Source organism: Ananas comosus, linkage group 7, assembly GCF_001540865.1.
Source record: "Ananas comosus cultivar F153 linkage group 7, ASM154086v1, whole genome shotgun sequence".
Lineage (NCBI taxonomy): Eukaryota > Viridiplantae > Streptophyta > Magnoliopsida > Poales > Bromeliaceae > Ananas > Ananas comosus.
In genome coordinates, this window is record NC_033627.1 from 3,998,461 (window position 1) to 4,010,828 (window position 12,368).

Consider the following 12,368-nt stretch of genomic DNA (forward strand, 5'->3'; position numbering starts at 1 on the left):
TATATATATATTTTATTCCAAACAAAGCCTTGAATATAAATGTGGAGGTTAAATGTAATTAATTAAAGGAGGAGAAGTGTAACAAGGAAAGGATAGAGTTTGTGTACCAGGCAAGTACATCTCCCCTTGCTCTGCTTCTTTGTGGTCTCCATTGTATGATGCTCATGTCCTCACCACTAGAAATTATTATTCATACTTTACACCCTGTGTATCTGTACATCTCATAGGCCGCTGCATATAATATTCAATAATTAATATCTTAAAATCAAGATTTATGACAGTAGATGAATCGAAAACATCTAAAAAGTTTATGCATACGAATCAGAAGTTTTTTTTAAAAAATTTGCTATATGAATATCAAGTAGTTCCAAGAATCAATGGATATAAGAAGAGGTGTTTTCTTGGTTCATAAAAACTGGCGCCTAAAAGTTCATGATGTTTAACAGCGTAAAATCTTTCCAATGCCAGAAAATGCATATAACATTTGGAATTGTCAGTATAATATATTTTATGTAATGAGAAAGTAAAAAAAAATATTTTATTTTTTTTCATAGATAATTAATATCGTTTTATACTCAGCGTGCTGAGTTGATTATAATATAATTTCTACAATCTCACTAAAAGGCAGAGAATCATGCCTCTATATAATTTTTTCCCCACTAGTTCTACTCCTATTTTTAGACTATATAGTCTATAGTCCAAAATATAGTATCAAGTTGGTAAAAATAGAGCAATATATCACCCATCCAAATTGTATATAAATACAATAATTGAAATAGAGTGATGGGGTAAAAAAAAAAAAAAAAACTATGTAAAATGTTCCAAAAGTTCCTAAACAAGCTCTAGTAGGGAGTTTAACTATGGTGCAAGAGATGGACTTGCTCATACACAAGGTGTAGGCAATAGTTTCTCCATCTACTCTACCTCACTCTCCCTTTCTCAATTATTAATTATTTTATTATTTTTTTATTATGCGTTTTTAGGGTTTCTAGAAAATTATGTTCATGTGCCAAAAGCCATAGAACTGATTCCCACTTTTTCCCTTCAAAAAAGAATCAAAACCCCACCTTTTTTTTTTTTAACTTAATTTTATATTTCCTTCCCTCTCTCTCCTCATCCTTTACATAAGAAGCCTTTTGCTTCTGTGTTTTTAAGCCTTGTGGAGTTCCACTCACTCCCCCTACTTCTTTTCTTTTTCTTTTTCTTTTCCTTTTATTTTTCGAATCTTCAGTTACAGTCACAGCAACAGCAAAAAGTAGAGAGAGAGAGAGAGGCGAGGATGGGGGAGAAGGAGGCGAGCCTCGATGCCGTGCTCAAGGAGGCGGTGGATTTGGTACCTCCAATTTTGATCTCCGATCCCGCTTTTCTCTGTTTCCCCAAGTTTTTGTCGATTTTTTGGGAGTTTTTTGGTGAATTTTGGGCTAATTTTTGGGGGGGGGTTTTGAGTAGGAGAACATACCATTGGAGGAGGTGTTTGAGAACCTACGATGCAGCCCCGAGGGGCTCACCAGCGAACAAGCCGCGCAGAGGCTCGGCATTTTTGGCCCCAACAAGCTCGAGGAGAAGAAGGTGCGGATTTTTCTTCATTTTTAGGGGGTTTTGGGCCGTAATCGTGGTTCATCTCTTTATCCGCGTTGAAAATGGTTACAGGAGAGCAAATTCCTGAAATTCTTAGGGTTCATGTGGAACCCTCTATCCTGGGTCATGGAGGCCGCGGCGATCATGGCGATCGCCCTCGCGAACGGAGGGGTAAAGATCACAGTCTCATCAAACTTTTTTTTTCTCCTTTTTCTCAGTTTTCATCGAGTGAAAACGATCTAAGATGCATATTTTGGTGGTTGTTTTTCCTTTTTTTCTTCATCAGGGGAAGCCCCCGGATTGGCAAGATTTTGTGGGCATCATCACCCTGCTTCTGATCAACTCGACGATCAGCTTCATCGAAGAGAACAACGCCGGCAATGCGGCCGCCGCCCTCATGGCTCGGCTCGCCCCGAAAGCCAAGGTTCTTAACACTATGAGCGACACCATTTTACTTCTGAAAATAAAATTTTGTTGTTTCCTTTCCAATTCCTGTTGTTTCAGCACCTGAGAGATAAAAGAATGAACTTTGGATGTCAATAAAGGAGAATCTTGACAACCCATGAGTAATTTAGAGCAAAATTAGTGATTTACGTGTATATAATTTTTTTTTTTTTTTTTTTTTTTTTTTNTGCTTACAATTGTGCTGAATCCAGGTTCTTAGGGATGGAAGATGGAGTGAGGAGGAAGCAGCTATCCTTGTCCCGGGAGACATCATCAGCATCAAACTCGGGGATATCATTCCAGCCGATGCGCGTCTCCTTCATGGAGATCCGTTGAAGATCGATCAGGTTTCGACCGTCGTCCTCTTTTTCTTTTCTTTTTCTCTCTAATTTTTTGGAATTGAATCATGTTCTGCCATGATTGTGCAGTGTAATGAACTATTTTCCTTCAATTTTTTTCTGACTTTGCACTGTAGTCTGCCCTCACCGGAGAGTCACTGCCGGTAACCAAAGGTCCCGGTGATGGTGTGTATTCCGGTTCAACGTGCAAGCAGGGTGAGATCGAGGCGGTTGTTATAGCGACCGGTGTTCACACATTCTTCGGCAAGGCCGCACATTTGGTCGACTCCACAAACCAAGTTGGTCATTTCCAAAAGGCAAGATAGAGAATTTCAATTTTTCTCTCTCTCTCTCTGTTTTTTTTTTAACTTAAAGATGTTTGTATTACTCTTTCGTACAGTTACTGATTCCTTTTTTTTTTCCGTTTGTTTTTTGCTTTCATTTGTGATGCAGGTCTTGACATCTATTGGGAATTTCTGTATCTGTTCCATTGCAGTAGGAATGTTTGTGGAGATTATTGTTATGTATCCGATTCAGCACAGAGCATACCGCCCCGGAATTGACAATCTATTGGTTCTTCTCATTGGAGGGATTCCCATCGCCATGCCCACTGTTCTATCTGTCACAATGGCAATCGGATCCCATCGTTTGGCTCAACAGGTTTGCATGAGAAAAATTTTATGAAAATCTTTAACTATAATTTTGTTAGGATCTTTCCTTTTGGATAAGTTGTCTTGGAGGAAGCGAATATTTTATGAGATTGTTACTTACAAATTGAACCTTGTTGCAGGGAGCTATCACAAAGAGAATGACTGCAATTGAAGAGATGGCTGGCATGGATGTTCTTTGCAGTGATAAAACTGGAACGCTGACTTTGAATAAGCTAACTGTGGACAAGAACCTTATTGAGGTCGGACTTGATGAATCTTTGCCTATGTATCACAAACACTGTCCGTGTCGGAGGCGTGTCCGATGCGGACACGCCGTGGACGCGCGTTTGACGCGAGCCCATGGCGCATCCCATTAAAATATATATATATATATATATAGAATTAGGCTACTATACTATTTATAGTACCGGAGCTCCAGTACTATAGTCTTGTTTTCGATCTTAGGGTGTTCAAATTAACAATCCACACCGTTAAATATGATGTAGGGTATATGAAGTTCTTAGGAATAAAATTTTAGTTTTTTTTGGCATCGTTTACTTAGTAAATAAATTATGTCAAAATGGACGGTGGAAATTGAATGATCTTTAAAATTTGAGCATAGGACTTTTAAATTCAAGATCAATAATGTTAACCTTAATTTAGATAGTTTAAAGTATTTTCTACCAAAATTTGAAGAAATTTAGATTCTTCTACACCCTTAAACTCCAAACTCGCGATAGTAGCCATTGAAATTTGACAATTTTTAAATGATTTGATCATAAAGTAAAATATGTCGAAAAGATATAAAATTTTATTTCTAAAAACTTTAAATATCCTAGATCAGTTTTAACGGTGTGGATCGTTGATTTGAACACCCGAAGATCGAAAACAGGACTATAGTACCGGAGCCCCGGTACTATAGATAGTATAGGAGACTAGCTCTCTCTCTCTCTCTCTCTCTCTCTCTCTCTCTCTCTCTATATATATATATATATATATATATATATTTTTTTTTTTTTTTTTACTTTTTGTTTGCATATATAATGTAAGATGATAAATATTTTGGTTTTTTGATGAATGGATACACAATTTTTTCTGGACAATATAAATAAATTATGTATGGTGAAGAATTTCTTTTCTTAAAATACGTGAACTATCAATGAGAATTTTATTAATTTTTATTCGTATTAGAAATATAACAGCATTTTAACAAAATTAATATTTTATATATAATAAAGGTATGTTATTATATTAATAATATTATATTTTATTAGCGGCGTCCATGTTGTGTCTGTGTTCTAATTTTTTGAAAGTTGTCGAGTCCATGTGTTCAAGTCGTACTGTGCCCCGTGTCCGTGTCCGTGATGCTTACATCTTTGTACAATACCCTTGTAGAGTGTTTTTTTTAATTCACTAACCTTTGCACTACTACAACAATATTTTACCAGGTTTTTACAAAGGGAGTAACCCAGGACACAATAATTCTGATGGCTGCTCGAGCTTCACGAACTGAAAATCAAGATGCTATAGACACTGCCATTGTTGGCATGCTCGCTGACCCAAAAGAGGTAAAATAGAAGCTTTCGCATCTTTTTCTGATCTTTTTTTTATGTGATAACTTTTTATCCTCACCATTAATTCTTTTGGTTGCTGCTTGAAGGCACGTGCTGGTATCCAAGAGGTTCATTTTCTTCCTTTTAATCCTACGGACAAAAGAACTGCTCTGACTTACCTTGATAGTGAGGGAAAGATGCATCGGGTTAGCAAAGGTGCACCAGAACAGGTATTGGCATCTTATAATCTTTGCTTGCCTTTTGTTTAACTATTGTCTTGCATAGAATTTTCCATACTAAGTTTGGGCTTTTATTAATTTTCCCAATTGAGCTGCAGATTCTCAATCTTGCCCACAATAAATCTGAGATAGAGCGCAGAGTACATGCTGTGATTGATAAGTTTGCTGAGCGTGGACTTCGGTCGCTTGCTGTGGCGTATCAGGTGAAAACTACATCATCCTAGTGGAAGTTTTTCTTGTGTTTTCTGATGGCAGTTAAAATGGTTTTGACCTCTTATGTATATTCTATGCTAAATTGCAGGAAATTCCCATTACATATATTGAGATTTTTTTTTTCTTTACTTTTAACGCCCGAAATATTGACATCTTTATATAAACTCCTTAAACTACAATTTCCGTCACATTGCCTCGTCCTTCGGTGTTCCATTAGGTGAGATCAGTTGCTCTAGACATAGATCAGTGCTCAATAGTTTGTAGAATTTTTGTCCTTTTCAGGCAGAGGGGAGTTTGTGGGGTGGCAGCCGGGGGAAAATGTGGAAATTACACTAAGTTATAAGGAGTTTATGTGCATGTTCTTTCTTTATATATATATATTTCTTGCATCTTAATTTAAATTTCTTTCATTTGTGCAGGAGGTTCCAGAAGGCAGAAAAGAGAGTTCGGGAGCTCCATGGCAGTTCTTTGGCCTTTTGCCACTTTTTGATCCTCCCCGACATGATAGTGCAGAAACAATTAGAAGGGCTCTGAACCTTGGTGTGAATGTCAAGATGATTACAGGTCTGGCTTCTTTCGTAGAATTTTTTGTGATTTTCTCTTGTTCTTGCTATTTCCATTGAGTTTGAGCGATTATCTTGGCTTTGTGAAGTCAGGTCTAAGATCCCTTAGGAGTTGAGCATATAAATGGAAGTAAAATGTACTTGGGAAGCAAATAACTGTTTTTAATGTGTTGAATCCGAATATTCACTGTGAGTACTAACAAGCTGAAACCAGAATGAGACTAAAGTGATATAGATTAGAATGAAGGATGATAACTTTCACTTTAGAGATCTGTTGAAAGCTCAGTCCTAACAGAAATTCCACTTATTAATTCTGTAGGGTTTTGCACGAATCCTCTTCATTGGATTTATTAGCTAGCTAGTCTTTAAACAAACATGTTGCAGAGAAATTTTATTGTTTTAGCTGAATACATCATACTAGTCATTCCAAATGCCTGTGATTCCATGACACCTGAGGAACTATATTGTAGGTGATAAAAGTGCAGTAGATATTAGATACGCCTTTTCTCTTTCGTAATGGCAAGTTCATTCTAGTGATAACAGCCTAAGTTGTAAAAGGTTTCTCGACTGTGCATCAGGTGATCAGCTCGCCATAGGAAAGGAAACCGGCCGTCGTCTGGGTATGGGTACAAATATGTACCCATCATCTGCTTTGTTGGGCCAGAACAAGGATGAGTCTATAGCTGCTTTGCCGATCGATGAGCTAATAGAGAAGGCTGATGGTTTTGCTGGAGTATTCCCTGGTATCGTTGCTTTCTTATTTAAATATCTTTCGTTTGGTTGATCAGTTGGTTTTTCCTTCTTTTCCTTAATTAATTAGATGCTAATTATTTCTTCTTTTTGCTTACAGAGCATAAGTATGAGATTGTTAAACGCCTGCAAGCACGGAAGCATATTTGTGGAATGACTGGTGATGGAGTCAATGATGCTCCAGCCCTAAAGAAAGCTGATATTGGGATAGCTGTCGCGGATGCTACTGATGCAGCTCGTAGTGCTTCTGATATCGTTCTTACAGAACCCGGTCTCAGTGTGATCATAAGTGCTGTGCTGACTAGTCGTGCAATTTTTCAGCGTATGAAGAACTACACCGTAAGTTATTCCTATGAAGATATTAGGACAATTTTCTCTTAAGTGTTGCGTTAATTGCTCTGACCAAGGTTTGCTTTGTGGTTGCAGATCTACGCAGTGTCAATTACCATCCGTATAGTGGTACGTTTTTCATTGCCGTTTTACTAACATATGGCTCACATGGCTTCGTCAAAATAACATATCCTTCCCAAGCATTCTCTGTGACTTTCGATGTTGGTCTCGGTCTGCCACTTTGTAGTTGTTCATAGATGCACTGGATAAATTAGAATGCACACTTGTCGGAAAGATATTCTCTGCTCTACTGTTATTCGATTAACTGAGATGATTTATAAAAAAAATCATGGTTTGGTGCACTGTTAATCATATATTGATGCCCACTACTCGATCCTTTATGCTCTACATGGTATTTTTTAAGTAATTACGGGAGTTGAACTTTTGAAGTTTTCTTGTCCTGTGTCAATAATATTGCCACTTCTTTGGTCTTATAAAATTGATATTGGAGACTAACATTAACTGTCATGCATCTTTTAACAGCTTGGGTTTATGTTGCTCGCGCTCATATGGAAGTTTGATTTTCCACCATTTATGGTCCTGATCATCGCTATCCTAAATGACGGTAACACTTTCGTCTCTCCCAAATTGCTGAGTTGAACTTCGTTTTTGTTTGCGTTTTTTTTGTTTTTTGTTTCGTTTTTTTTATTTTTCTCTTGCTATCATCATCTGGGCTGTTGGTTGTAATGGTTCACATGCAAACTGTCCATCTCCTCCTTCGAACAGGTACCATAATGACTATATCAAAGGACAGGGTGAAACCATCCCCACTCCCAGATAGTTGGAAGCTGGCTGAGATATTCGCAACTGGAATTATCCTCGGTGGTTACTTGGCCATGATGACTGTCATTTTCTTCTGGGCGGCGTACAAAACTGATTTCTTCCCGGTATAAGCCTTTAAATTGCGCCTAAAACTTATCATGATTTTTCAAAATCATATTGTTAATGCCAAAATAAAGCTGGAAGTCATTTTCAATCCCAGAACATCATTTACTAGTTGTTTTTAAGCCTCCACTAGTTCTACCTGAACAGAAAGAGTCTCACGCTAAGCTCTGATTAGTTAAATATGATGAATTCGTTTCAGCGGGTATTCAAGGTTGAAAGTCTCGAGAAAACAGCTCAGGATGACTTCCAAAAGCTCGCATCTGCAGTTTACCTTCAAGTTAGCACCATCAGTCAAGCTCTCATATTCGTAACGCGGTCCCGCAGTTGGTCCTTTGTTGAGCGCCCCGGTTTGCTCCTCGTCACTGCTTTCTTCGTTGCTCAGCTGGTAAAGTTCTCTTTCCAGTTTTTAGGTTAACAAATAAATATCTTAATATCCGATTCAAAGGATCTCGTATGCAGTGGTTTATATATCATTTGTATGTACAGATTGCTACATTGATTGCCGTGTATGCTGACTGGGGATTCGCTGCAATCAAAGGGATCGGATGGGGTTGGGCCGGTGTCATTTGGCTTTACAATATCATTTTCTACTTCCCTCTCGATATAATCAAATTCTTAATCCGATATGCGCTCAGCGGCAAAGCGTGGGATCTTGTTATTGAGCAAAGAGTAATATACCCATTTCAGATCTTAACCNCCTCATTTATAACTGACGGGCCACTCTCTTTGTCCGTGTAGATTGCTTTTACGAGAAAGAAGGATTTCGGTAAGGAAGCGAGAGAGCTCCAGTGGGCGCACGCCCAGAGAACGCTGCATGGGCTTCAACCGCCGGACACCAAGATGTTCAGCGAAAGGAGCAACGTCAACGAACTTAATCAGATCGCCGAAGAGGCCAAGAGACGAGCCGAAATTGCGAGGTGTGACGAAGTTCCATCTCTTACAATAACTCAGCTCAGATTTATTGTTCCAAGAACTAATTATTTTGTATGCGCGGAATCGCAGGCTAAGGGAACTGCATACACTGAAAGGGCACGTGGAGTCCGTGGTGAGGCTGAAGGGCTTGGACATCGAGACCATCCAACAAGCCTACACCGTCTGATCGAGCGCGCTAATGTTATCGCTAATGTTATCGAACGGCGGTGAGCATTTTCATTTATTTTCGTTTTTCTTTTTTGTGTTTTTCTTTTTTTAACCTATTGGTTCTGCTACTTATTGTGTGAAACAAATCAAAACAAGAGCTCGTAACTAGTTAGACCCATGATGCCTATGGATTTTTCTCCCCTTTTGTTATTATTATTATTATTATTATTATTATTATTATTCCAAACTATCTGAATTAATGTGAGTTGGATGCTTCTTTCTTTTGCTCTTTGTTTTTCATTGGCTTTTATTGATTTTATGGTTAATTTGTATATATATATATATATATATATATATATATATATACATTTCCTCTACTAAGGTAATGAAGTAAAGAAAGTGGCAAAGTGCATGTGCATCATCCTTATCATATAAAAGATCTGCTGCACATGTGAAAAAACACATGGTCATTGAAGCTAGCATGTGGTGGAGTTATTGCTCGGACGGATATCTTTCAGTAGACTCTGCCAATAATGCGGCGACACATGCTATGCTTAAATTCATCTACAAAAACATTAAAAACTGTATATTTATTCTAAGAATCTTTTTTTTTTCTTTTTTCTCCTTTTCCCAATTTGGTTGACAAAATTCAAAAGTTCCACCTCATTCTTTCCCTATTTAAGCCTTTCTAACTAAATCTACCTATTGCATTTTTGTCATCTTCCATTCCAAAACCCAGTGCCTTTAAAGTGCAGGCCAGTGACCAACAACCAATTCTCCTTCTTAAATTAACACCCTAACTTTTTTTTCGTGGTAGGCAAATTTATGAAAGCTTGAATGTCAATGGGTTATTAATATTTGAAGGCTAAATTACAGAAAACCCTCTTGTAATAATTTGTTTTTTCATTTTTTCCCCCTGACATTTAAAAACCTACATTTTGCCCCCCTATAAAATAAAAAATATTCACAGGGGGGTTACGGTATGTAAAATGACTATTTTGCCCCTCACCATTGTCGTCTTCTTCTCTATCTTCCTCCGCCGCCCCTTCGTTCGGCCGCGATTTCCACCTTAATGGGCCGCGATTTCTCTTCATTTCCTTCTCTACTTGCTCCCCTTCTCCTCCTGTACCCTCGTCGCCGTCGATTTCGGCGACAGTAGGAGAAAATCGAGGTGGGCGACAGTAGGAGAAGGGTAAAGAAGGCGAAGGCGAGGTGGCAGAGGACGGCGAAGGGGATGTGGGTGACGGCGAGACAGTGGAGGACGGCGAGGCGGCTAGGCTGTGAGTCGGCGAGGCGGCGGCGAGGTGGCGAGCCGGAGGGAGTCGAAGCAACAGGGAGATGGCGGAGGGGTATTTTCGTCATAAAAATATATTTTTTAACGGAACCCTAACAGTAGGGGATGAAGTGCACATTTTTTATTTTACAGGGGGGCAAAGTGTAGGTTTTTAAATGTCAGGAAGGTAAAGTGAAAAAACGGGTTATTACAAGAGAATTTTCTATAATTTAGCCATATTTGAAATCTTGTTTCGAATCTAAACGTGATAAATTTATCTGACACTAAATAGGTATGGCTTTAGTTATCTATATAAAATCGCTTAACTAAATATAGCATAATACATATGTGAAATATGGCCATATGTATTAAAAGACGTGTCCCGTCCACATATTCCGTGCACTCGAGACCTAAGAAAAGAAATACAATTTTGTTTCAATAAATATGTTTAAAATTTATAATTATAATACATAAGTGTTTGGAATTTCATAGAACGCAATCAATAAATTAAATTGTGATCTTTAGTTTCTTATAATTGATTTTTGGGAGATTTATTTGCAACACATGTCACTCTTTCATCTCGAGTGCACCAAATGCACGGAAATCTAACAAGAAAATCATAATTTCACTTCAATAAATATGCCGTCTAGAGCTTATAAATTTTAATATCACAGCACATATTTAATGAATTAGATTTTTATTTGAAATGTCATAAAAATATAAACTTTTCAAATGTTATAAAATATATTCAGATAATTAAATTCTAATTTTAAGCCTTCTACACTCGAGATTTAAAAAGTGTGAATGAAAATGCTCCACACAGCAGAGAAGCCGTGGAGGAGCCCCAGTGGATCACTTTATTGTGTCGGAATGCACAGAGCGGGTTTTCAAAAATCCGAACCCGAATCAAACTATCAAATTTGAAGTCTAAATTCGAACCGTAATCCGACAAATTTTAAAAATCCTTATCTAAATCCGAATATGACCAAATATTTGAAACCCAAATCCGAATGCAAAATAATGATTTCTGTTCACCAAATCGCAAAACATGTTATGTTAAATCTAAATTTTAAAAATCCAAATTCAATAGTTGTGTTGGACTAGTAAATGACTCAGATTACAATCAGTTTGTTTTCGATAATAGAGCTTTCACATTAACAATAAGCAACATTGAAAATAACCTAAATTATTTAAAGTAACTAAAAATTAAATTTTATATTTTTTTGACATTACTAACTGAACGACCAAAGGATTACAAAATTTATAATTTTAATGGTTAATACGATTGCGTTTACTCGTTTAATAGTATAGAACAGTTCAAATCAGCTAAATTTTTATTATAATTTTTTTAAAAAAACTATTTAAAATAAGATTTAGACTCTAGATCTTGAATACAAAAATTGTACAATTACTTTTTAAAAAATATTCATTTTGAGCCGTTCATTTTATGTCCACTTGATGGACGAGAGAATAATATCGAAAAAATATGAAATTTAATTTTCAGATAGTCTAAATGACCTAGATCACATTCAACGGTATGGATCGTTGATTTAGAAGCTCTATTATTGAAAATAAATCGGCAGTAAACCGAACTGTTTACTACCGATAATAACCTAGCAAAACTCCAAATTCAAATATAACATCAAATATTTATATGTACGATATAACGGAAAATTAATTCGGGTTCAGATCAGCTTCAAGTTAGGGTTCGGGTTCGGGTCTGGATCGGATATAGGTAAAGTTTATACCCATATCGAGATCTGTCGGGTTTTCGTTTGAGTTTGGTTCAAATAAAATTCTAGATATCCACATCCATTTACATTCCTACTTAGGCCTGTCCTCTACAGTCGATATATGTGCTAACAAATTATTGGGCGCACCCGGTTTATTATAGATTGATAGGAAAAATATATTTTATAAACTAATCCCTGCTGTATCTAATTTTTTAATTATAAATCCTAATTTTATAAGGGTTGTTTCTAAATTTCTCGAATATTTTTGTAATTTTGAAAATTATTTGATACTTAGTTACGCTAAAGTCAGAAATTTCATACAACACAGTATATACTTGCAGATTTTATAGAACATTAGAAAATCGATTAAAAAAAAAATTAGAATAAACTTCAAATACCACACATGCGGTTTCATACATTCTCACTTTAATATCCTATGATTTAATATGTATCAAGTTAGAGTCCTGTGGTTTCATTTTTATCTTTTCGTCAGTTTTTCTATTAATATTTCGTTAACTATATACAAAAAACTTCAGATATCCCACTTAGATTTATCGAATATTCATTTTAGTATCCTTTAGTTTTAATTTTGTTACTAATTTAACGAAAAAAATTAGTGGAATCGATAATAAAAAGATAAAAATAAAATCACAGGATACTAAATTAATACACTTTAAAC

General features: G+C 36.6%; 1 protein-coding gene across 1 annotated transcript; it reads left to right on the forward strand.

Moving 5' to 3' along the window:
* Positions 1,021–8,972, forward strand: LOC109712601 (plasma membrane ATPase 3). The gene is made up of 21 exons (XM_020236245.1): positions 1,021–1,333; positions 1,450–1,569; positions 1,651–1,749; positions 1,865–2,002; positions 2,235–2,369; positions 2,498–2,677; positions 2,814–3,020; positions 3,151–3,270; positions 4,459–4,578; positions 4,671–4,793; positions 4,901–5,005; positions 5,435–5,579; positions 6,157–6,321; positions 6,429–6,667; positions 6,755–6,787; positions 7,202–7,283; positions 7,445–7,605; positions 7,803–7,988; positions 8,090–8,272; positions 8,342–8,520; positions 8,606–8,972. The coding sequence occupies exons 1-21, from the start codon at positions 1,280–1,282 to the stop codon at positions 8,700–8,702; spliced, it is 2,871 nt and encodes a 956-aa protein (XP_020091834.1). The 5' UTR covers positions 1,021–1,279; the 3' UTR covers positions 8,703–8,972.

Excerpts from the sequence above, each read along its gene's own strand:
- LOC109712601 (XM_020236245.1), top strand. The coding sequence starts at position 1,280 with ATGGGGGAGAAGGAGGCGAGCCTCGATGCCGTGCTCAAGGAGGCGGTG. Across the intron at positions 3,021-3,150 it reads CCCATCGTTTGGCTCAACAG|GGAGCTATCACAAAGAGAAT; the intron begins GTTTGCATGAGA and ends ACCTTGTTGCAG. Across the intron at positions 7,606-7,802 it reads ACAAAACTGATTTCTTCCCG|CGGGTATTCAAGGTTGAAAG; the intron begins GTATAAGCCTTT and ends AATTCGTTTCAG.